A 25,954-nucleotide genomic window follows, 5' to 3' on the forward strand; every position below is an offset into this window, starting at 1 on the left:
AGCTCCTTTACACATGGAGGGAATGGACTCAATTATGGGGGAAAGTAAAGAAACAGGACACATTTCCTAAATCAAACCTTCCTGTCAAAAAAGAGACTACCATCTAATTGGTAACTAATGAATCTAATCATTTCTAGGTGACGTCCAAGAGTTTATATCTAGAATAACAGATATAGGTTAGTTTACCAAAATATGTGTTGTTAATGAATGTTTTTTTAAACCTATATGTTTTGTTCCAAAAACACATACAATGACATCTCTTTGTTTTATACAATAAAAGTGAGTAATGATTAAAAAAAGGACAAAAACACAAGCCATGTCATGTATGACATATGTTTCTGGTTTAACAACATAAATAATGTAGTAAATAATGGCAGCGTTTTAAAGTGAACTAACCCTTTTTGATTCCAGCTTCCAGATCTACTCCACCTGCCATTGGTTTGCTATAGGCTAGTTGGAGTAAAAATGAGTTTCTTTACACACAAACTGGGTTACATGGAATTAGGTTGACAGTGTAACACACAGCCCTGACTGTATGACAAATCCAGCTGTCTTCTAACTCGCTTCTCTCTCACAGCTTCAGGGGTCAGCGTGACTGATGAATTTGTCATCTCGGTGAAAATTTCCTTTTGGATGACAATTTCAGCCTAATGTGAGTTTTCCATTTCTGAAATAATGGTAGCAGGTAGGGGGTCAGGAAGCTTGCCTGTTCACCAGTGAAGACTGATGTCTTGCTCTAGATTGAAAGTATTTCATTACCTTTTCATTACATCGTTTTTGTTGTACACATACGCCTAGTTGCGTTTTATTATACACGTCTGCTTCCTATGCTGTGAAGACAGGCACATTTGTAAAATAACTGAACACATACTAGGGATATACTCCTGTGTAAAGCAGTGCATCAACCTTTTTGGACCGGACCACCACACCCTGTTAAGAATTTCTATCCAGCGAAATATTCTAGAGCTTGGCATTAATAGGAAGACTTATATTATAAAACAGACAAACAACAAATATAAACAAATGTGAAGAATATCTCTTGGTTTGTAGTTAACTTAAATAAATGAGTGTTTGGTTTTCATTTCAATCATTGTAAGTCATCTTCAGGCTCATTAGTTGAAAAACACTGGTATAAAGCCAAAAAAACCTCCAGTCAAATGAAGATCTATCTATTTGGCAGAACATAAAGTTATACTTAGTTAGTATAAAACCTGGTTAATCTTTTCCCATTTTTCAATAGCGCTATTTGTACACCAACCTTTTCCCACTTGATCTTTCAGTTTATGTTTCCTTCATAAATACGTACACACACACACGGGACAGTGAGGGGGAGCCTGTTAATGACAGATTGCTCAACTGTTCATATGCTGTGTGAGTCATTCCCCCACACACATCTATAGACATTTATGTGCATTTGTCACCGAGCCGTGAAATAGTGGGAATTAAGATCATTAACATACATCCACGCACACATGTTTGTTTGCTTAAGCATCAGTAGACCTCATGATCCGATTCTGTTCAAATAAACATAAATACAGACGTCCAGAGTTATCAGACTGCAAAAGCATCAAGCAGAACCATCCCGTCAAATTAAATATAGAGTTCTTTCAGTTTAAATATTTCATCTGCATTTTATGGCCTCTAACTTGCTTGTAGAGGTGAATGTACAGTAAATGTTAAATGTAAGCGTGAGGGGTACAGTGAAACCACAGCGCTCTCTGCTGGCAGAAATGATCCACCAATGCTAATACAAGATTTAGGCCTTGCCATCTATTTCTGTAGAGGTTATGTAACAACGGCCTGATGCCCACTTTAAATAATAAATACGCCACATCAGGATTGTAAGGTAATCAGCTTATGAAAGCATACTGGCAGGCGAATTGTGAAATGTGAGAGGCACTCGCTGCCCACTGAAACTAAAACAGACCCATAAAATCCAGCATAGATGATATAGAAGGAAGGTGGGATAAAATGCATTAATGCATTCAACTATTAGAAGGAGTTCTGTGAATAAAAGCAATATAAGAAAATAGTTTTGAATGCAATTAATGTTTTTTAACACACATTTTCAGGCTAATGTTGTAATGAAAAAAATTTGAAATATTTTCGGCTACTCTAGCTGTCATAATTCAGGAAGTTTTTCCAACTGCTGACAGCAATAGTACACAGTAATGTCCGGTAAACAGCCTTCAAACAGCAAACATAATCATCCGATTTGTCATTGTTGTGTAAAGCTAATAGTGTAACGTTACAACGGAACCAGTCGTTGTGTGTTGACATTCCATTTCGTGAGGGAGATCTGAATAAACATTAATAAAAACCCTATAGACTCTGTAAACAACAACACAAGACAGGGGTCGTAATCTCTGTTTAGCGAATCAGGACGCTTCCTGTCAATCATCGAGCGGTACGTTGTGAACATTTGTTACTGTTGATTTTGCAAACGTCATGTCATTATACCTGTGCAAGGTGAGTGAAAAGAGGTGTTTACTCTTTGGGTTTGGTGTTTCTTAAGTGTGCCATTGAGAAGCTGCTCCTCTTCTGGTAAACCCGTCCCCAGGGAAGGTGCCCCTGTGGACGAGTTTGTCTTTGGAGGGCGGGGTTTGGCCTCCAGCTTCTATACCATCATAAACCCCCAACCTTCCTAATGCCTACTAATTTATTTAGTGTGGAATATTATGTAGCATCTTAGATATTCACCAAGATATACATGTTATAAGTAGATACTGTGACACTGATGCTTTTTTGTGAAATTGTATAATGACATGAATAAACATGCAGACAACAAGAGTGACTAAGCAAACCGTCTCCTCGGTGTTCTGAATCATTTTTGCCAGATAAACACTGCGAATGTTGAGTTTACGAAACCACATTTCTCGAACAACAAAATCGGTTGTGTCAGTGACCTACTCGCATTTTTGCTTGCAAAAGTGAAAGGTTAATGTTGATCAAAACTGCGGGGAAGAAAACTGACCCTGTGAAAAGCTCAGAGTGGGCACATTTCTGACTCACCTACTCTGTGACGCGGGACATATCTGTGTCTGTGAGGAAGAATGTGTGCAACACAAACATTATTAAGACACGTGCTACAGGGTGAACATTATCTAAAATGCAGTATGACTCACATGAGAATGCACACACACATTTATTTACAGCCCCGTATATTTGCAGATGCAGTTGTGGTACACGGCCTCTGGAAATACACAGAGTGAAATATGAAATGCAATATAAACCGTGCATATGTATAATCTACATGTAATAAAAGATATTCCAAGATGATAAAAAATGACAAAGCCTCAGAGGAATCTGTATCCCTTTTAATACTGATTGTATTTGCATTAAATTAGGGATGGTGCATACTAACATTTACTCGTACAAACAAACATCACCCTCGGTTGCATACATAATCTTTGGATATCATGACATTACACATAAAAGAAATGAACAAGAAGAGGCCTTCATAAGTCTCACTTTAAAGGGGTGATGATTAATACTGCCTTAGTGTTACTAATGTGAAACAAGTAACAAACATAACAAAACAACAAAAGATACACATGACACAATGTCAAATCAATTAACACAGCACAACAACATGGCCCCTTTTACACAGGGATCAAATATCATCTTATGTTCATAGTGTGAGTCGTCATAAGAAATTTGTTATTGATAAAGTCTTTGGTGTCATCAAAAATACTGACAATGTGTAGGCTCATGTATCAAGACGTATCAATATTACCTATTTATATTATAGGAGTCAGTACTTATTTATATAATCTATAAAATTCTCTATTTTGATCGTCTCCATTAAAGTCACAACATCCCTAATGAAAAGTCCATCACAGACCCAAGCCGTCTATATGCGAGACTGAGGATAGCAAAAATTAGCTTGACCAAACACAACATATGCTGGCGACCAGCTATGATGGTCTTTTCAGGAGGGATGGCACACAATAACACATTTTAACAATTTTCTCAAGATTTTTTGAAAGCACTTTTGGAAACATTTGAACATCCTAAGCTTCACACATCAACTTTAATCCACTATCAGCATACCATCCATACCCGGTTCAGATAAAACAAAGCAAACTTCAATAAAAGTGGCTGTAAAACAGGCATAAACCTGGGCACCTGTGCATTTAAGAACCCCACAGCTGGATTCATTTACAGCCAGGGGTCTCTTAACAAGCATTAGCATGAGGACTGCGAGTAGACGGAGCTCTGTGCTGTCCTGTGCTTCTACACCACGTCCACATAGTTGGCCGGGTACAAGCCCTCTTTTCCACCGTCCATCATGCCCCTGCACCAACCCTGATCATCCTCATCCTCAATCTTCAGAAACTCCTCACCTGTACACATAAAAAAAAACGGGCAAACAGTGTCAAAAGCAATGTGAGGACAGGCACTTTCAATGACACACACATACACACACATATGTACAAGACATCTTACCTGCTTTAAAGGACAATTCATCTGTTTCCTGTCCAACATAGTCATAAAGAGCTCTGACTCTCACTCCTCCAATCATAACACTGACCCAAGGAGGGAAAACATACATTAACATCAATAATACAGCTAACCTGAAGATTTTAAAGAAATGAAATACATAAATTATAAAATAATATTAACAAATAAAAATTCAGGTATTTATTGAGAAATCAACATTGTATTGATTCAGGAATCAGATTATGGTACAAAACAATTCCCAGTAGGATGTAACGGCTCTGCTCGCATACAATAACAGGCCTGTCCTTTTAAGAGCCCCACAGCAAATATCTTTCAAGCGGCAAACCCAAATGAAGAGCAATCGACTGACCTTCTCTCCATTACCGCTACCTTCTGCTCCACCTCCTTCTTTCCCCTTTTATGCTTCTTGTCTGCAGTCCACTCCTAAAATAGAGATAACAACAGACAAAGTCAGTGAAGGAGTAAAAGTGTTTTGGCACTACAGAACAAAGTCTATTTGTGGATGCGCTTTATGAGGTCCATAAATATACTAGATGACACCACCTTAACACCCTCATTCACACAGCATCCTGATACGAATAAATGAACCTCAAAACAATACCCACACATTCAAAAATATGCAAGAACTGCCACTCTAAAACTGAACAAAGGTTATTAGTGGTGCCTGCCAAGGCGGCTGGGAACATTGTTTAGTCATTTAGTGCAGGGTCAAAATGGTCAAAAAACTGCTATATCTCAAGCTATAAGAAACCACAATGTAAAGATTCGAAGGTGGGCTCTCATAACTGATCCAGTAGGCGAACAAGTAACATCTGAGACCCATTTTTTAAGGGGGCACAGTGTGCACAACACACAGAAACATGTCCTGTACGTACTAATACATACATTTAAAGCAGTATTATTGAGAACTTCTCTTAAGCGTATTCAAAACATCGCACAAATCATTGCGAGAATTAAATTTACAACAACATCTGATCAATATATGAATCTTCTTCCCATTAAAATAATTTTACATTTTAAGGTAAATGCATGAGTCAATAGTGTATTTTGAGAACAGATATCTTGTATGCAAGTTTGTGTTAGTAGTAAAAGAGTCATTGTTTGCAAACGAATGAACATAGAGCACAAAAGTTAAAGCAAAAATTAGCAAAATAGTTAGCCTTTGTTCAACTGCCTTTAATACAAATTTATTGTAGAAAAAAAAAATCCTTCAATTCCTTCAAAAAATTCCTTCAATTATGAAATAAAATATATATAATGCAATATATTACATAATGAAAAGTGTAAATTCTTTATGTATTATGTAATCTATTATTTTAACCAATAAACCACTCTTGATTATATAAATGATTGATTGTTAATTACAAGGAAAATATATGTTTTTTAGAGTATTTACACCCTGAAATTGAAGTGTTAATACTATAAGATAAAAGTTATTAACTTTAAACGATTCTACCTATATACCAACTGCCAAGAGGTGTGTTCGACTGTGCAGACTAAACCAACAAGCCATTTGAAAGCGTATGAGACAGCATGTTCTCACAGTAGTTTCTGACATACACGGATCGGTTTGGGCAGCGCCGCTTTAAGTCAAAAACCCATTTCATGGGTCCAGTTCTTGCACCTAAGTTTGGTCGCAGGGTCTAAATGAAAGTGGGTGACAAATGGTTTGCCTAGGCGACGGCACATATTAGTGTGGAACGAGTCTGAAAATCTTTTTATGGTTTAAGGAAACGCGGGTGTCCTGAGAACATGGTAGCAGCCAACCTGAAAATGCCATTTAAAAAATAACCTGGCAACCCCAAACAAATGAAATACATAAATACCTGAAACTGAGGCCAGTCAGTGGGCATGCCAGGCCCATGCGTGTTCTTCCACAAGCGCAAATCTTCCTGCTCACTGATGGACATCAGAGTGTCATGGAGCTCATTATACACCGCTTTCACACTTTAAGACAGGAAAAAAACTTGCTATTTACCATATGTACTATTTAGTATTGAAAGTCAACAGGATTTACATTGTACAATTTATCCTCTTGTTATTTCATACATGTTTTATAGTAATATCCAAAACATCCTGGCATCCTTTCATATCTAAAACATGCTGGCTCTTTCATAGCTAAGGAGTTCTCTGTTCATTAAATGTTTCATTTAATTATCAACTTAGTCTCAAATGTTTTCCTAAAATTGCTTAGGAGAAATAAAAATAGAAACAAATGAGAAAATAAATTTATGGAGTAAGGAAGTATAAAATGAATGTAGATTATAAATAGGTAAAATAATCAAGATTTTGCTAAATGTGATGAGTAATGGAGTTAAAATCTTCTATAATTTAAGCTCGATTCCAGACTTGACAAATCTGAGCTCATGTTGTGAGTTTATTGGGAGACATTGGTGAAATTTCTGGGTCTTTTTCTCAGGAGAAATATCTGAGATGCAGGAGACTTAAGGCTTAAATACACTACAAGACTTTTGGTCAGGTTTTGCCCAGATTTTCAGTCTGGACTTGTTCCAGAAAGTCTCTGCCAGTCTGCAGATTTTATCAGTTAGTGTGTTTCTATCTGAAACTTTCAAAAAGTCTGCAAGTGTATGATGTCTAGTTCAAAATAAAACTGTTCAGATTTTAAAAGTCTTTGTAGTGTATTTCAGCCATGAAAATTCTGTCATGAATTACTCACTCTCTAGTTGTTCCAAACTTGTATAAATGTCTTTGTTTGGTTGAACACAGAGAAATATATTTGGATGAATGCTTGTAACCAAACAGTTCTTGGATCCAATTAACTTCCATAGTGGGAAAAAACAATGGTAGTCAAAAGTGCCCCAGTAATGTTTGATGTCCTATATTCTTCAAAATATCTTAATTTGTGCTCAACAGAACAAAAAATATATACAACGTTTTCCATTAAACTCATTGATGTCTAAGATAAATAATTGAGATATTAAAAATACCTTATCTGTGATTTTTTTACTTTCTTATGGAAAAGCAAAAATGAGATACAGTATTAAAGCGGCAATTCCCTTTGATGTTTAAAGTTAAGTAAGTTTGTAATGTTGCTGTTAGAGCAGAAACAATATCAGCAAAATGATAAAGCTCAGAGTTCAATGCCAAGCGAGATATTGTCTTTGATAGAATTCACTTTTCAAGGACTACAGAGAACGGTTGTAATTGGACTAAAGCCCTCTACATCCCGTGTAAATAATGTCACTATTCCGAGTTTTTTTTTTAAAAACCTCCGCTGAAAGGAATACGAAAAAAATGGTGCGAGGCCTTTCTTAGAGAAGCGGCTGTTCAGTTATCGGAGATTGTAAATATTTGACTGAGCTGCACAAATAATTACTTTCACTTTCATCACAGTCCTACAGCTGGTAATAAGAATTCAGTTACACACATTCTAAGATAACAAACGTTTAAATAACAGCTTCCATGAATTTAACATTGGCTGTGAAAGCTGTTCTATGAAATACACTGATATTGTGTGCATGTGTGCTCGAGCATACCTCTAAAACACATATATGAAATGCCCTTTGAAGTCTTCCATGCAAATGTCTCCTGGTCAATCTGCTTGTTTTATTATCCAACTTATGTCCAAAATAAAACGGCTAAACAAAAGCTTCTGTTATTAGTATTAATTAATATAATCTATCTGACCCAATCGGTCCGGTATCATTTCCCTCACCATAGTAGGAAAGAAATTGAGATCTCTAACAAAGATTGACGTTTGCACATGCACTATTAGACCTCCATTACACTTTGATCGATCCGCATGTTTTAACTGATGAAGTGAAGTGGACGCCATTGTTACTGTTTATTGCTAAAAGCCAATGCTTATGAATACACGTGCACTGACAGGGGGACCGACCAATCACAACAGCCTGAGAAGTGTAAGCTAGCTGATATGGTATGGGTGGGACCTCTTCAGACACACACTCTAAGCAGGGAACCAATCACGAAACCTTCTTAACGCTACGTCATTCTTGAGCTATACCTTAAGAGTGGTAGCGATATATTCTTAAGAACGTCGTAGTGATTGTTAAACACCCAAAAAACATAATCACAGCAAAAGAATGGCTCCTTTAAGAAGATGTATTTTTATAGAAAATAAATATAAAGAGTGTAGATGAAATGCACTTGCAGTCACATCTCACATACCTCTCATTATTAGTGACATCCAAGTGTCTATGGATTGACAAAAAAGCCTGTTTGAGAAAGCTTATCCTCTTCCGCTCCTCCTCCTGCGATTGGTCAAAGATAGACTCCATTTCCTCCATGTAGCGTGGAGCGTAACGTGTAACTTCCTCCAAAACCTTCTCATAGCGGGCTCGCACCTGCACACAGGAACTTGCAATCAATCGACGCAGTCATCTTGTTGTTGTTGTTTTTGGCCCTGCATTAAACTGCTTTTCCTCTATAACTCTGTGGGATGATTAATGCCCACTTGTTAAGTGGGGCATATATTGTGGCTTGCCCTACATTTCACTGCACCATTATGCAGCATTTTCAGCTTTAGCCTTTCCAGGCTCAGTCAATAATTCACTCACTTTTTCGGTTTCCTGGTGGGCCAGTTCCGTCTCTTCCTGGATCCTCCTTTGTTTCTCGATGGCAATGTCAGGGTTGCCTTGGGCGTGGGCCTCACGCTCACGTGCCATGTGTTCCTTGCGACATGCTTTGTGAAACGCTGCCCTGGCCTTCTCTAGCTGTCACAAGACATGTACGTTTATGGAGGTAAGGTTTCTTTGGTATTGCAAGAACCTTTAAACTTTCTCAAAGGAATTATAACCAAAAGCATTTTAATTCATCAATTTGTCAATTTACTTTCGCATTTTACTTTAATGGTTTGTTTGTACTTGAAATATTGCCAAAGCATTATACATAAAACAAGAGACATGCAAATAACACAATAACAACAACAATATGGTGGAATTAAAATATGGTGCTATGTGACAGATTATAATTACAAAATAAGTAAATATTGAAAAGGACCTTTAAATATATAAAAATGGAAATTAATGAATTTAATTTTAAACAGAGGCCCATAATATGGATGAAAATGTGTGTTTATGCATTACTACCAACCTTCTTCAGTCGCTTGGCCCAAGGCTTCTGGGCACGTGAGAAACCCGTTTCAAAATCCTGGGACTCTTTGAAACCTCCAAATATCTTCTTATGGAAAGTCTCCTTCTGCCATGTCCGGATGCGATCTCCGTCCTCCGACACCAGAGACCGACAGATGGAGGCGTGCAGTGAGGAGAGACGATCAGCAGAAGACAGAAAACACTGCCATGCTTGTAAAAGAGAGCCATAAAGAGGGCCTGGGAGCAGACGCAACATAGCAAAGCCATTTCAACAGCATTTAATCATATTATTTTTGTGACATGGTAGCATGTTTCTTTTTAACACATAGTGTTCTGTTGCACATATTTTTTCTAGTTTATTTGCAAAACAGAAGTGAAACTTGTTTTTTTATGTTTTTCCAAGTAATAGCACTCAATCTGCAGTTTGGTTGTTTCGATTAAATAATAACAAAAACAATGCATCTAACTAACACAATAAAACATTTTAAAACCCTTTTTTTGCAAATACACTCTTCATATATAAAACAGCAGTACTCACTGGTGTCCACTAGGGGTTTCCACTTGGTACTCCATTCACTCAGTTGCTGAGCGTACTGCCGCTCAACCCTGGCCCTTTCTTGAAAACATGCCACTATGTCATTACATGCCTGGAAGGCGTCTTCGGTCCGCTTCACTGTCCGATGGTAGTTCCCTGGCTGAGAGACAGACAGAGAAAACATGTAAGTATTGCAATATAAAGAGAAAAGACAAACATGAGAGTAAATAAATTATATCAATCCTGACGGTAGCTATATAAGCTGTTTATTAAGTTGAAAATTAGGAATTTACTGTAAGACACTGGGAAAATTTCTACTTCTAGTTTTGGGGGATTGACCTCATTTTTCTTTCAGTAGGTTACTGGGTATGTTTGCTATGGATTAGATGAACCATTAGAGTAGTGTGAGGTTTGTTTCTAATATAAACGCTTGAAGACAGCATGTGGTGTGGAAAAACAGAGCTCAATTCAAACATTATTCCCCCAAAACATCTGTGACTAGATGAGCAGCAGCGAGTCAAGAGAATTCAGGCCACGGTAAGAGGAGCATCACGTGGGCAGAGCTGCGGGTTGATTAACTGAAATAAAAGGATAAATGAGAGAGAATGAGGGAGGAGGGTTAACATAATGACATTTCCAGAGTGGGTGTCTAGTTTGCTGATGTGGTGTTTGTTTCCATATGCCGGCAACCGTAAGCAGCTCTCCTACAGTTTTATCAATTCATCCACTTATTTTACATCTTCCATCAATGCTGTTACTTCTCGATTTCTTTCTTTCAGATTTGCTCTCTCATTCGGCTGCGGTTTGTGCCACGTTCTTTCCCCGGTCTGAGAAAAAGTAAAAACAGCTGAGGAATCTCATCTCAGGCCAAGAGCAATGCAGAGCAACACCTGCCAACCAATCAGAGCATTACAAAAACCTAACAAATACAAAACCCTTGTCAAAGAGAATATGACACCGTGGCACATTCAGCAAGCCTCAAATCTGAAGAACAGTTTTATAGAACAGACAAGCCCATTTAAAATCATCCCAATTCAGTTTGTGACAGTTCTGGATTAAACATTTTAGATTTCATTACTGCATGCAACAATATTCTGCAGAAACTGGGTTAAGCAATCACAGTGTCACACAGGAACACAAAACACTAGGTTCTGGTCAGCGGCCAGAGAATTTCAGGGTAGGGCCTACGACAAAACCTCTGCAGGACGTCCTAAACAAAATCAATCAGGTTGCTGTAAACTGAACTCAGTTGCTACTGAACATCATTGCCTGGGGAGTACAAGGCTTTTACCAAAACTGTACCATTGGCCTGGCTCCAGAAGAGGCGGCAACTCAGCAAAACAGGAAGCAAGACAGAATTACAGTACATGCATGAAACATGGTGTTTATGTAAATTAAAAACATTTTAAAGGGGTCAAATGACACGGCTAAAAATTATGGTTTGTTTTAGATGTAATGTAATGTGTATACACGATTTAAGGTTCAGAAACACTGTATTTTCCACATACCGTGCATGTTTGTATCTCCGCTTTGCGCCACCTCTCTGAAAAGCGCAGATGTTCTACAAAACTCATCGCTATGAAAAGTGAGGTGTGCTATGATTAACCAATGCGTTGTGATTGGTCGAATTCTGCAAGCATTTGATGGAAAGTAACGTTTCTTACCATATTTGGAACATCAGATTTCAAAGCAATTGTACTGTCAGGTAAGCCCACCTTACTTGCGTTCACATTTGGGCGGTCTTAGTCATAGCACAACTGACGTAGATTTGTGTGGTTGTGGTTACACAAGGCGTTTCAGGCAGGTCTGGATGAGCATTCGCATTTAGATAGAATGCATCTTTTGTTCCGACACTTTAATTTTTGCAATTTTACATGTCTAATAAATGCATGGGCAAATTATAACACAACAAAGACACAGAAAAACAAGATTTCGTGCCATATGACCCCTTTAAATTTATTTATAGTGTGTGAGACAAGCATTATAAATCCAGCAGTTTCCACAATGGGAACGTCTTAAACAAATTATAAAATAACATTTTAATAAAATCTAAAAATGCAAAAAGTTTTCTAGGTCTCCTTTAAAGAAAATTAATTGCAAAGAAACAACAATGAGAAATTATAATAGTTAAGTAAAATACTAATACAGGAGTTCAACTGACAAAAGTTTGAAAACCCCTGAAATAACAGATAAACATGTGCATGTTGGTAACCGAAAAACCGTGTTACCCGTTCAGTTGCATTGGTTTTGAAGTGAATGGGTACCGCCGTTTTTCAGTTACCAACATTCTTCTTTTAAGTTCTGTGAAAGAAAGTCATACAGGCTTGAAATCACAAGAGAGCGTGAGTAAATTATGACAGAATTTTCATTTTTGGGTTAACTATCTCTTTTTAATCCCTTTTAAAGATATCATAAAAATTCTAGAATTACAGAAAAATTTTCAAACAGGTTTTTACTATGTAGAATGGCAAATTACCGCAAGATGGCCACAAATTATTGAAGAACAGAAAAGCGAACCTATAAAGGAGCTGAGAGACAAATGCTGAGCTAATTAAAATGGGTGGAGGTACAAAGGCAAGATTTATAGACTGAGATTAAAGGTTTCACTGCATAACACTTAGCGGCAGTCTCAAAGACTTCATTTGAATATTAATCATCATTAAGTCAATGTAAAGTCTTACATAACAATTTAATATAGAGGAAAAATTAAGTTTAACATCTAAACAAAATATTCTCTTGTGTTATTGCTTAAATATAAATCGTTTAAAGCGCCGTATCTTTTGTTAAAATAAAGTCAAGTTACATCACTTACATTACAAAATCTGTAACATTATACAAAATTAAAAAAAAAAATCAAAACAGAAGGTTCATAACCCTGTCTGACTCACACTTACCATCCAGAAACTCTGATTATTGGCATCCTCTGGGCCCGTCTCTGCCGATACCGTTGACATGATGGAGCCTAAAACAGAGAACAAGAGATATTGAATAACAAAAAAGTCCTCTTCATTTGTCCCTATATTCAGACAGGAGACACGGATGGAATTACATTTCCATTCAGGCATTTGGCAGACGCTTTTACCCAAAGCGACTTACATTGCTTAATCCTATACATTTTACATAGGTATTTGCAATCCCCTGGGATCGAACCCACAACCTTGCGTTGTTAACGCAAAGCTCTTACCACTGAGCTACAGGAAAGAATTGATTACTAATGTGGGGTAAATGTGAATGCAATAGTGTGTGTGACAGCTGAAGCTCATACTGTGCAGTCTAAAAGCAAGCTGAGAGAGTCTGATGTTTTACAAGCTTTCTTCTATTGAAACGACAGTTTACGAACAAGTTTAATGGCCTTCAAGTCTAATTCACAATGAAAATACAGACAGTTACTTAGCTGTTTACAGAAGATCAAAGAGCTTTCTAGATTTCTATAATAAAAATCTGAAATTGCTCAAAACATTTTAATCTTTGTGTTATTGTACGTGAGAGCTAAAGTGATGGGTTTTATTAGCCAGAAGGACAGTCATTTTCTGCTGGTGTCTGCTTGATCCACAAACCCTGGCTTTGAAACTTGAGCCATCCCAAAATAAACAGGGCTGAAGTTCACCAATAGCAACACATACTCGAACACACACGGACCTCTTGAAAGACCACATGCTCATGAGCTCATTGACACATGTGCTTGCAAACACCAACAAATGTGGATGGCAAACATGCCCACTCAAGCTGTCACACACATGCTGTAAACATACTCGCCATTCACAACCAAAACATGCATCTGTACATGCAATAAACCACATTTTATCACAACATGTTAAAAGAAGGAGAGAAAGGAAATGAGTGGTCATTGTTGTTTCCTGTCTTTCCCTCTCTAGGGTCTTATTCCCCTTTCCCACTGCAGGGGTCATGGGTAGCATAAATCATCCTGTATTTAACCTTTGACCTCACTTCCTGTTCTTCTCCATCCAGACAGCTTTGCGGTCTCAGAGAACTACCAAAGTAACAATCTTTATCTCAGTTTTCTGCGGGGCCAGCATTTCTTAAACAGATTTTAGTAGGGTGTATGTCCCTCGTAAAGAATATCTGCTGTATACATTTAATTTTGATACAATTGAATGTGAATTAAAATAAAGGAATGAGCCTGATGAACACATCTGCTGGAGTGAGAACACTGGTTGCCCTGTTTTATAAAATGGTGTGACAATGATTACTATACTCATTTGAACTATTGAAGTCGTCAAGCATAAAAGGAAAACCTTTCAAAAATAGCATGATATAAAGACGGAGAGAATCTTATTTTAAAGAGAACAAAGTACTTTTGAATGGGTCAAACTAAGCAAAAGTCATAATAAAGTGGAAATCCAACATTTTCTAAAAGATTTAAAAGGTTACTTTGGTGAGGACGGAGTGACCCATTTCTCTGAAAATACAATAATGATGTTTGTGTGAATCTGCATTTCTCTTCACTTCAGATACAGTGCTTTCTCTTGTCTTCCCCTTTACAAAGCCCCTCAAACCCCAGCACCCCTCACCCACCCTGGCTCTCTCTCTCCTCCCCATGTCCCCGTTTTGAGTGTCACTCATAACTCAATACACACCCACAAATACTTAAGAAATATATAGCAACTTATGAATACATAAGACATATATAGTATATGTATCCTTCAGACTTCTTCAATGGAAATTTCTAATGTGGTCATATTTTATAAAACACAAAGAATAAAGGGAGGAGAAAGGAAAGGAAGATAACAGACTTACCTTAAACGTGTTGTCTTTAACTTTTTAAAGAAGTTACAGATTATCCCTTTTCCGCTAGCTTTTCCACTTTACTAATCACCATATGGATTATATTACATTTATTCTATGTATTTAAACCACAGTCACCGGCTTCCTGTCACTTTATCTCCCTCTCTCCAGAACTCCTCTTTCCAAAGCAGCTGCAGACAGCCAGACTTTTTGCTCTGTGGATCATACTACATGACAACACTCCTCCCTCTCGCTCTCTCTCTCTCAACTGAGCACACAATCATAGAAAAGAATACGAAGTGGTTTGGGTTCATTTGGGTTTCATTTGGAACACAATGATTATAACATGTTGCATTGAAAACATTGACATAACCACCAATATAACCTGAATATCAAAATTACACTAGAGCATCCTACCACGATTTGGACAAAGATTTAAATCTGAAACTTTTCTAGACAACAACTGTACTGTATGGTAAAAGACTCAGAAATCAGATTGTGCTGAAAAGGCTTTACAGCTGTGAGTATGGCAGATTTGACCTACACTGCCATAGCCTAGACCCCCCATATATATATCTGCATTTATGGCTCCATAGACGTGCAATCAGCCGCCATGTTGGGAAGGGCCAAAACTCCATATTCAAGTGAATGGAAGAGCTGCGGTTTATCTGAATAAAGATACAATACCATTTACATTCTTAACTGATTTCAGTATATATAGTTTTTCAAGTTTTCAATGGATTCGCTGTCTAATTATTGACCTAAAGAATTGTGAAAAAGCTTGTCAGGCACAAATCGGTTGAGAAATGTAAACGTTATTGTTTTATCCAAAAAGACCTCCCTATGTAAAAGCAATTGAAAAAAGTATTTGTGCATAACCATATACAGTATAAACAAAAACGAAATAATATTTATTTCAAGCTGCACATGTAATATGTCTCGTTGAATTTCGAATAGGCGATATCAACGGACTCCTAAAGGTCCTGCTTATGATATATACCGCCCCACTTCCGAACTTATAGACCTGTTTGTGTTGGTTGGAGGCGTGTGACTATATATGTGTAAGCACGTAAGCTCTTATTTTCTTAAAAAAAGTTTAGTAGGTCTTGTTTTAACCTGTAAATAATTCAAGATATTTTACGACAAACGTTTTAAAGTGAATCGTAATATTGGTTAGTCAATGTAGTCTTTACTCCTGACCACGTGGAATGAGGGGTGGGTTGTAGAGAATTTTTGGTATACTTGTTAATTGAAACTTAAGTGGTGAGAACTGATTTATGTGTTTAATCGTCTATGTGGTTTAAGACCTTTTTACGGTTTAACCAACTTGTTATGTTCATTTTCGTTAGCAGATTGCCGTGTCCAAGGACTCGTCACTGCTGTGTCGAGGTGAGAAATGACTGCATATCTATGAATTGAAATTGTGGGGGTTTTCGGCATAAGTTAAACTTTTGTGATGATTTAGCACTGGGCTCTGAACATATGTAGACAACGTGCATTTCTGCTCTTGACATGGCAGAATCTGAAAAGTGTTATTGCAGAGCAAAGAATTAAAAAAAAGAGGTTTTAAACTTTACAATTTAACCAACGTGTCATGTTCATTTTCTTCTGCAGATTGCAGTCTCACAGGACTCCTCGCTGCTGCCTCGAGGTGAGAAATGACCGCATAACTATAAATCAAAATTGTGATCCTCGACCTAAATTACACTTTTGTGATTTTAGCACTGGGCTCTGAACACATGTAGAAAACGTGCATTTCTGCTCTTGACATGGCAGAATCTGAAAAGTGTTATTGCACCTTAAATCAAGAAGATGCGAAATGTGAATCCGTACTAAAATTTGTTCTCTTCACTTGCAGATTAAAGAATTTAGAGGCAATCCGGGACGTGTTCGAGGTCCAGCTTTCAGCACATGGTGCACATTACACTCGTGCGGTTTCATTGTGCCGTGTTTGTATAAATACTTGTACTTTATGTAATTTTGTAGGTGTAAAATCTGTTAACGTTTTTATTTTGTGAATTTTGTTTGTGAGGTGTTTTACTATTATTTTTTTTAAAACCTTTATTAAACTTATATTAAGTTATGTGATTGTCAATTGCCTTATTCGTTCTTTTCACCAAGAGTTGCGCTGTAATCTTTTATTATATCAGATTTTCTCTATTGCTTGGTTTGGGTCTGACTCAATATGAAAATACAAATCTGGGAGAAACATTGAAATTGGCACTTGCATATTTTACACGAGTATGTGCTTGATATCACAGAACAAACCACAGCTCACACAAAGTAATTCCTGCATCATTTATTATAATTCTAATAACCTTTATTCATTTCTTAAAACATTTGTATTTTATTTGTGTATATGAATATTTCATTTACATATATTCTGTAAATAACCTCTTATCTGTTCATAATTTTCTTGAATTTAAAAGAGATTCTTTCTGCACACCCTGGACGGTCACTGCATCAATTGTTAGGTGACCTTCTTCTGGGTCATTTTGTCCAGACCCATTAATGGCTCTGTGATCTTCGATATGTATGTAACTAGCATGATTGTGTTTAACCCTGCAGTGTGTGAAGGCGTGTTTGAAGATTACTGCGATTTGAAGCTCATAAGCATTAAACCTTGAAAAGTTCAGCTCTGTGGAGCTTGAGGCTTAAAGACAATATTCCTTTTTCAAACCATTAAAGACATTCTTCCATTGTCTGAGATGGGATGACAAAAAAATGTGACGCTACCTCCATCTAGCGGTCATTACAAAACTGGGGGTCTGTTTTTCTGGAGACCATAGACCAGCAATTTGCTCGATGAATTTGAAGAAAGGTGAAAATCAGGATGTGTAGAAAGCATGATTTGATTACACAATAAACAATGTTTGGAAGACAGAGATTCGTTAAAACTGAATATTTTTTCCATCTCAGACCGTTAGAATTGTAACTTATCCATTGTCCTTACTGTTATCAACATTACTATACTTACCAGCTTAAACATCAAAAATACAATTATTTCTTCGATCTTTATGTCCAATATAAGTGACTAAAGTAAAGCGAGTAATCTGATGATGATGATGCAAGGATGAACAAATGCAAAATGAGCAGGGCATGATGGAGGGGTGAAATCTTAACTGATAAGCCTCAAAATATGAAGGTGGTTGCATGGACTGAAAATGCCTGCAAATATGAAACAATTAAAGGAATTATTCATAAGAGAAAGTGCAATGTAATGGGGAGCCCTTTTAATTGATTGAGCATCTATTTGCAATGTGGGCTGGAGGTCACCGGATTCAATTGTAAGTTTGTGTAAATGAATATGAATGTAAAGGGAGTGTCCTGTCACAAACAAGCTCTATGATCAAATCAGAGATAGTCCTTGCATACAAAATGAAGTTACAATATTCCGTATGATAATGTAGGAAAGGGCATGGGAACGTCATTAGATATGAAATCCTTTTTTCTAAGTTAAATCCTACATGTACAGAAGATCTGAGCACATTGCATGTGGTCACAAAAGTTGTCAAGCATAAACACCCAGCAGTTTCTGACTGCAGCTCAGTCAACAGCGATGACAGCAAGGACGATGAGAACAGTGACTGCAATAAATAACATTGTCTCTTGTTAAATCAGCAACAGAATTTCAGACCCATTTCCAGTTTTAAAAATTGTTATAGGAACAATCGTCGTATTAAAACAGGTATTAGCACATACCCCTCGACCACATCAGAGTGCATGTTCATCTTGCCTTGCCTCCATAGAAAAAGAGTGTTGTTTGGAAGGAGAGAGCGAGAGTGACTTGAAAAGAGAAATACAGGCAGTTTGGTTTTCCCTCTCCCTCTCCTCCATGTCTCCTCTTCTAAAATGGAGCCTCAATATAGCCGATAAATTTGTTGAAGTTGCAGTCGCCTCTTTATTGAGAGTCTGTGATAAAAACGTTGATAAACTTTCAGTATATATATATATATGCATATATATATACTTTTTACAATGTTGTTTCATCTTTCTTTTTCAAAATATTTTTTGCGTTTTAACATCATCTTGAATCCATAGATAGATCTTTTACTGTGTCCCATTGTTTTCATAGAAATAAAATGTATGTGTAATTCAATGTATTTGTCAGAATCAGTAGTAGTGAGGATGTTCTGTGCACGTGTGTGTCTGTGTGTGTGGTAAAGAGCTTGTGTTCTGTTGGCCTGGGCACTTATTTTTGCTACGGGTTTGTAATACAGTGACCAGTCTGTATAGATATATTTATATATATTTATATTATTCCATTATAAGACATGAGAAGATAAAGTTGTAGTGAAATACAAGATCAACGCCAGCCCCAATCTGGCTCGACAAAATAGAATCCCTCCATTGGTGAGGTAAAAACACGTAACAAATCATGGTCATGCCTCTAATGACAACCTTTCACATTATCATGTGAACACGCGCACACACACACACGCAACAGGAACCCACACATAAACACACTCTTACCAAATAAGTGCCTGTTGTTAAATTGAGCTCTATATTAAGGACTAGTCATGCCAGGACAAGAGGTTTTTCACTACTTGCCCTCTCTGCGTCAGTCTTCAGTGAACCTGTACTAAAAGACCAATAGTAAAAGTTATAGTCAGTAATACAGACTCGGTTCAAACTCTGAGAAAAAGAGAAAGACAGCAAATCTGGGCTAAATATCTCTCTTTCTCCCTATCTCTAAAGAACCACAGAAAAGCTAAAGAGTGTTTTGATTGTTTCCCTCAAAATTATTTGGCTCAGTTATGTACTACATCAAATCACTTCGTGGAGTCATTCATTCACTAATTTCTATTGTGAATGCCTGTGAGCTCTAATGATTTTCTGTTTGTATGTATGGATATGTATGTGGGTGTTTATGTTTAAGTTGACTAAATTGCACATGTAAACGCAGGCATGTTCACAGTTCAGGCCTTCAACTCTCTCGCTTTTTCCCCATCTCTCTCCTGCTTCATCGTCTCTGAGTCAGCAGGTTGATATCGAAGTTCCCTCTTCTTGTGTTGTCTTCCATTCAGGGAATAATCTCGGATGGCAGCGGTTGTTGTCACCTCACCTGTCCTCTCGGCTCCGGTTGGCCTCATCTCTCCTTCTGTCTGTCCGTTCATCTCGAGGGGAGAGGGCGGGAACGGGGAAAGGGCTAGAAGACAGCCTGAAGGGGTGGGGGAAGGTGTAAAAATGTTTACAAAAAAGTATTTTTTCTTATTTTCCAGCATCCCTTTCTTTCTGTTCTCTTCTGTTCAACTCTTTCCCCATGTGAGCTCATGCAGCAGCCCAATCCAGATGTTTCCTGCAGTTATCAATCCCAAAGTTATTTATATTTTCTGTAATAGTTGTTTGTTTTTTGTTCATGCACTACCCTTTCATGCCCTAATCCCTCTCCATCGCTGTCCACCCTTGTTGTTTCTCCTCTCACCTGTCCATCACTCTCCTCAGTGCTCTCTCTATGTTCATGCGATGGCCAACCCTGGTCACACCCAGGTCCAGGTAGTCCTCCTTGGTAAGAGAGGGCAGGTGTGTGCCATCTATCTCGTTGTCCAGAAAACGCTCCCTGTGCTCACCCAGGTTCAGATAACCCAGCCAATCAGCCACGTCGTACTTGGTCCAGTATGGAAGTGGTTTAGAGGCAAAGGGCTTGGTGGGTGAAGGGGGAGGGAGGTGGGGGTAACTCAGGCAAGTGGGTGGAGGAATGTGATGGAGAGGCGGGGAGGAAGTCCCTGACAGGAAGTGGGTGGGGGAAAGGGAGCGAGAGACAACCAGAGAGGCATTTGGTGGCGGCGGAGCACCTGAGGTGGCAAAGAGAGGAGGAGACGGGGAGAAGTAGGGGTCCCCGAGGGGATTTGCAGGCGAGGGTGGAGTGATGGAACCACGAAGATCGTAAAGGCTGCTATAGAGGGGAGTGGTGGGGAGAATGGGAAGCGATGAGGGACGGGGAGGGCCAAGCTTGGGACGGTCAGAAGGAGAAATAAGGGGACTGGGTGCTCGTCTGCGTTGAGCGTGATGGGACTCGGCTTTACGGGACTCGCGGCTGGGGATAAACTGGAACTCTAGGGCTTTGGTGCGGTACACGGGACGATGTTTGGGTGAGGTGGGATATGGGGAATACGAAGAGGGAGAAACGGGTGAGTGGGATCGGGGAGGAGGCTGGGATGAGCTACCAGGGGGCTGAGGAGAAGGAGATCGAGCCCAGTTCGGGTAGATTGGCTGGCAGGAAGGGGTCGGGGAGGGAGACAAGGCAGGCTGAGAGAGCTGAACAGGAGATGGGGAGGAAGATCGGACAGAAGGAGGACTCAATGCACCTGTGGAGTCCTCCGAGAACCTGAATAGAAAGAAAGTGGAAAAACAAATTAAGATTGTGAAAAATAGAGAGAGAAAGAAAAGAAGAGAGAAAAAGAAAGACGTAGGGTAGGAAGAGAGAATTTTTGAATCATTTCTTTTGCAGTTCTTGGTTTGCACTGTTTTTGTTGTACTCAGCTCAGTTGTAAATGGTCTGGCAATACATTTGTCATGGAAAATAGAGCACCTTAAAACTGAAGCTGACTGATTGTTTAAGAGAGAGAGACAAGTTTGTGTTGTAACAGTTACCTGTGTCTGATGTGGGACAGACAGATGTACATGGATAGTGTGAAAAAGGCAAAAATAACAAAAAGAGAGAAACAGTTAAACACATACACACACGGTTAAACAGTAGGCACACACAGTTCACTGGTGTTTGAGATTGTGCAAAAATAAAACTAATCCTAATTCTAGTGCAGTTAAGTAGGGAATGGACTTTTTTAGACTTTGAACAACTGCTTGAATGAGTGTCATTTAAAACAAATTGGCTTTTATATAACTATAGTTTAATTCATGACATCACAAAATGCTCATGCAGCTGAGAGATCCTCATGCCACATGTCTTCTTTTAAGGCCAGCATGCCGACATTGACACTTAACCATGCATTTAAACTTACAACAAACACATACCTATGTCTGCTCAATGACTTCTGAGCTCCCCAGCTCTCTGTTCCTTTGCTCCTCTGATGTAATTTGGAGTTTAGCTCATTGATGATGCTGGCCTTCATACTGGACATGGGAGGATGCAGCTTACGTGCTTCCATGTAAGTCCCTCCAGCCTGGCCCGTTCCCTCTCCCACAGACTGCACAGCCCCGGTCGACCCTTCACCCCAAAGAGGTTTCATCTCTGGAGTGCGGGGTCGATCAAAGTACATTACAGAGGAACGAGCGATCCCTGGCCCTTCCCCCATCCCATAGCTATCTCGGGCATTAATGTACTCCTCCTCTGCCTCTTGTGCCTCATCCTCCTCCTCTTCCTCCTCCCTACGTCTGTGGTATGCAGGGGGTGCTGTGCTGGTTTGCCGTCGTAGATCTCCGGCCCGGCTGCCTTCTCTGTACCTCTGTGTTTTCGGGTAGGTGGATGCAGTGCTGGCGGCTTTGGCATTGTGCATTTCAAAAGTCTGTCCATCAAGGTAGCTCATGTAAGATTCTAAAAAGTCTGCTCCACTCGTTCTGTCAGACTCGGTTGTGCCCCCACTTCCACCTAAGCTCCCCAACCCTGCTCTCTCCAACCTCTCTCTGACCCCACTCCCACTTAGTGCTAGAATACTATCTAAGTGATGGTCACTGCTGCTTCGACTGTCCAACTCTTCAATGCCAGAATCCACTACTGTCTCCTGGGACTCACTGGTCTTGGCTGCAGCTACACTGGGCGGTGGATGATGCTCTGCACTGGGCCGCCTGCTACTTCCTGTAGCTACTGTGGAGACGGTTGCCATGCGTGTGTGCGGGGTGACAATGGCAGCCGTACTAGTCATAGCGGAAACAGTTGTAGAAGCAGTTGAGGAACAGCTTGCGGTCACAGTTGAGGAGCCTCTTAGAGAGACAGAGGTTGCAGGGGTGGATACTGGGGGCCCCCGGTAGGCAAGTGGAGCTGGGATAGAATGGGGAGGTGGCGTTGGAGAGAGGAACGCTCTGGCGGGTGTGTATTGTTATAAAGATGTTGTGAATGGGATAGACCAAATGGTCTGTGGAAGGATGTGGGTGGGGGTGGAGGTGATACAGAGGGAGGTGGAGGAAGTGCAGCAGGTTGCAACGTGGAGGGAGATGGAGGCGGGAGAGGATTTGGGGATGATGGTGAAGGAGACGGGGCAGACTGGGTCAGGTTGGCAACCTCACTGTCATAGGAAGTTAGACTTGAAGTTGTGGAATCCCCTGCCTGGGGTGAAGGCAGAGGTGTGTGAGGGGGGAACCCTGCCATAAAGGAGTCTTTTGGAGGTGGAGGAGGTGGCGGGGGAGGTGGTGGGGGAGGAGCTGGGTGACGCTGTTGACGGGCTGACAGATTGTTATACACCATACTATGGTAACCCAAACCACGATCAAAACTGTTGGCAAACTCTAACGGTGGAGGAAGAGGCTCAGCAAACACAAACTCATCATCGGCATCCACTGAGGGAGCTGGGGGAGGGAGAACCATCAAACCTGAACCACTTCCACCTCCTCCTCCAGCTGAAGGACGTGTAGGGGCCACTGTTGGAGGTGGAGATGGAGGTGTTAGGGAAAGGATGTATGACCCAGCCTCACTTTCCATCCTCAAAAATGACGGGCGCCGAGGCTGCTGAGTCGATGGCTGAACTGACTGCTGTTGTAACTGGGTCTGCGCTTTCTCCATCTCCCTTTCTCTTGATCTCTCTCTCTGACGCTCTCTTTCACGTTCCTTGTAGGTGGGCTGGTAGTGCTGAGATTGGTAGTGGTGTGTGTGAACGGTTTTATCTTCAGAGAATCGAACCCTTAGACCTTCTCTGGGAGCAGAGGCACCAGCGGCCTCCCTTTCCGTACGATCTCCCACCCTTGTTTCCTCACCCCAACTGCTCCCTGCTCCACGCAGGATTCTGGGTGATGGAGGCCGAGTAGATGTGGTGGTAGCAGCTAGTGAGGATGAGGTAACAAGGTAAGATGAGGAGCTGGCGGACTGGGCAGCAGAGGAGATGGCAGAGGAAGACGAGGCCATGGAGTAGGAGAGATGTGAAGTGGGTTGCGCAGTGGATGAGGGAAAGGCTCCAATGCTGGACAACTGACGGGTAAAGTGGTGTTCTGAGGTCCTTTCCCGGCGCATGCGTCCGTCATCTTTCAAGGCACGTTCCCGTGCCGCTAACGCTAAGCCTAGTGGGGATGAAGGGTCTAGAACTTTCCCTGTTAGCGGGTGAATAAAGGTTGTGGTGGAAGGTTGCTGCTGCTGCTGCTGTTGTTGTCGGCCTCCTGCTCCATAGAAGTCAGCAGGCACAGACTGAGGCTGGTAGTCCCCAGGAGGAGCAGGTGAGGAGTACTCAGGCAAACCAAAAGCAGGAGGCATACTGCGTGTGTGGTGGATAAAGGTATCACCTGAGAACATGCCCTCATCTATTGATTTGGATGGTCGCAGGCGAGGTGAAGGCTGAGTGCTTAGCTGCTGTTGAGACGTCTGGGTTCGTCCTCCGACTCCTCCTACTCCACCTAACTCTTCCTCAGCAGAGAGAAAAAATGAGGCACTCTTCCTTCGTGCTTCATGAAATCGTTCACGATCCCTGCGTGCTGCCCCTACTATGGCAGCACCAAACTGGCTGGTATAGTCCAAACTCTCTTGAGTACGAAGTGATGAGGCTGATGGAGGTGGAGGAGCAGGCATAGAGGGAGGCGCTGGCGGTGGAACAGAAGGTGCAGGTGGGGGAACAACTGGTTGGGGTTTTGAACTGTCACTTTCTTCTGGGGGAGGTGGTTCAGCCTCCACACTGCTGCCTTGGCTACTGCGACCACTACTGCTGGTAGATGGAGCTTTAACAATGATGGTGGGAATAGGAATGGAGCTCTTCTCCACTGATCCCTTTCCTTCCAGCGTGCCCTGGCCTCCACGCAGATCCTCCACTTTTGATTGCTTTACCAAGGGTCCCTTCCCTTTCCGTCCACCACCTTTTGGTACACCCCCTGCCCCAACGGCATTGCGGTCCAACCTGGAGGGTTGGCTTTGTGTAGTCTGCTGGGTCTGCTGCTGCTGGGGAATTACTGTAGCGACACTGCTGGGTGGCACTGCATTGCTGTAGCCCCTTCTCAATGCTGCTGCCTTGGCCCCTGCTGCTCCTCCAGCTCCTGCAAGGTCCCCTGTGTACCCAATCACCTTCCTGGAGGCAGTTCTGCTAGGTACAGACGAGTGAGCTTGAGCATGAGAGTAAGGAAGAGGTTGGTCCCCTGTTCCAGATCCAGTTGGTGGCCCAGGGGACCTATCTCTGGCTCCATGGGTGACATGTATTGACTGCGAGTAGAGCTGATAATGTGCAGAAGAGGAAGTGGATTGGGACACAGAAACAGAAGGCTGTTGGGGTGTCTTGCCCCGAAAGCCAAGAGGGGGTGCTGAGGAGAATGGGGGCTCAGGGGGAGCTGTAGTAGGTGGAGGAGGGATATCATCTGGGCCGGGCACTGAAAGACTCCGTGCAAACTTCATGGCTGGAGGATGAAGATGCTGCTTCTCCTCCTCTGGAACCCCTGCAGAGAATAAATATAAAAGCTTGTCTTTTCAAACACTTAAGAAGACAAATGCAGGGATAACAAATATAGAATAAAAATGTGCTAATTGTTGAAAAAAAACTAACAATGGAATATATACTTGAGAGAGATAATGTACAGTTGAAATGAGTAAAACACGAAAGAAGTTCAAGGACATTTGCTAAAATGAGCAGAGGGAAAACAAAATAGGACACATAAATGAGCTGAGTCCATCTTGTAGTATGTCTGTTTGTCTGTCTGTCAGCTTGTCTGTTTATTACCATGACTGATATTCTTCCACCAGAAACAGGTACAAGTTATTCATCGCTCCATGTTTGCAAAGCTCTTTTGTGTCAGTGCACAGCAGTTTTAGTCACACTGTATTATAGAAGACAAATGGATTACACAAATGACCTCTAACCGATGAAATAGAAGTCATAAAAAAATTATATTTATTATTGGCAAAAATGGTAGAAAATGGAATGGAATGGAATTGGCAAAAATGGCATGCAAAAATAAAGTTGCTTCTAACTTAAAATTAAGATATCCAAAGACTGTGGTTATTTAAATACCAAACATTTAATTACATGTTGCCATTACTTGATTTACATAATCA

General features: G+C 40.3%; 2 protein-coding genes, 1 long non-coding RNA gene and 2 other non-coding genes across 6 annotated transcripts in view; 3 read left to right on the forward strand and 2 right to left on the reverse strand.

Annotated features, from left to right (window-relative positions):
- Positions 1 to 3,302: 3,302 nt before the first annotated feature.
- si:ch211-51c14.1 (protein kinase C and casein kinase substrate in neurons protein 3) lies at positions 3,303 to 15,056 on the reverse strand. Its single transcript, XM_056753968.1, has 10 exons — positions 14,830 to 15,056; positions 12,966 to 13,033; positions 10,075 to 10,231; positions 9,538 to 9,773; positions 9,003 to 9,158; positions 8,614 to 8,789; positions 6,291 to 6,411; positions 4,814 to 4,887; positions 4,450 to 4,529; positions 3,303 to 4,346 (listed from the first exon to the last, which is right to left on the reverse strand). Exons 2-10 carry the CDS (start codon positions 13,023 to 13,025, stop codon positions 4,237 to 4,239), a joined length of 1,170 nt encoding a protein of 389 aa, XP_056609946.1. The 5' UTR covers positions 13,026 to 13,033; positions 14,830 to 15,056; the 3' UTR covers positions 3,303 to 4,236.
- Positions 15,057 to 15,827: 771 nt separating this feature from the next.
- Positions 15,828 to 16,900, forward strand: LOC130426384 (uncharacterized). Of its 2 annotated transcripts, none has more exons than XR_008907176.1 (4): positions 15,828 to 15,878; positions 16,167 to 16,206; positions 16,432 to 16,468; positions 16,676 to 16,900. It is a non-coding gene; the product is annotated as an uncharacterized LOC130426384 (long non-coding RNA). The 2 variants fall into 2 exon arrangements; XR_008907177.1 differs by having other exon boundaries at positions 15,844 to 15,878; positions 16,170 to 16,206.
- On the forward strand, positions 16,263 to 16,350 carry LOC130427030 (small nucleolar RNA SNORD88). The gene has a single exon (XR_008907277.1). It is a non-coding gene; the product is annotated as a small nucleolar RNA SNORD88 (small nucleolar RNA).
- LOC130427031 (small nucleolar RNA SNORD88) lies at positions 16,522 to 16,607 on the forward strand. Its single transcript, XR_008907278.1, has one exon. It is a non-coding gene; the product is annotated as a small nucleolar RNA SNORD88 (small nucleolar RNA).
- Positions 16,901 to 17,101: 201 nt separating the features above from the next.
- shank1 (SH3 and multiple ankyrin repeat domains 1) overlaps positions 17,102 to 25,954 on the reverse strand; it is a 49,350-nt gene continuing 40,497 nt past the window's right edge. The window contains 4 exon segments of the mRNA XM_056753116.1: positions 17,102 to 19,978; positions 20,243 to 21,145; positions 21,793 to 22,787; positions 22,790 to 25,338. Coding sequence (XP_056609094.1) covers positions 19,879 to 19,978; positions 20,243 to 21,145; positions 21,793 to 22,787; positions 22,790 to 25,338 — 4,547 coding nt within the window. The 3' untranslated portion in view covers positions 17,102 to 19,878.

This window comes from Triplophysa dalaica, chromosome 7 (assembly GCF_015846415.1).
Source record: "Triplophysa dalaica isolate WHDGS20190420 chromosome 7, ASM1584641v1, whole genome shotgun sequence".
Lineage (NCBI taxonomy): Eukaryota > Metazoa > Chordata > Actinopteri > Cypriniformes > Nemacheilidae > Triplophysa > Triplophysa dalaica.

Coding starts and splice junctions, on each gene's coding strand:
- si:ch211-51c14.1 (XM_056753968.1), bottom strand. CDS start 13,025: ATGTCAACGGTATCGGCAGAGACGGGCCCAGAGGATGCCAATAATCAG. Junction 6,412..8,613: donor GATGTCACTAATAATGAGAG/GTATGTGAGATG, acceptor CCTGTCTTAAAG/TGTGAAAGCGGTGTATAATG. Junction 4,347..4,449: donor TGAATTGTCCTTTAAAGCAG/GTAAGATGTCTT, acceptor TTATGTGTACAG/GTGAGGAGTTTCTGAAGATT.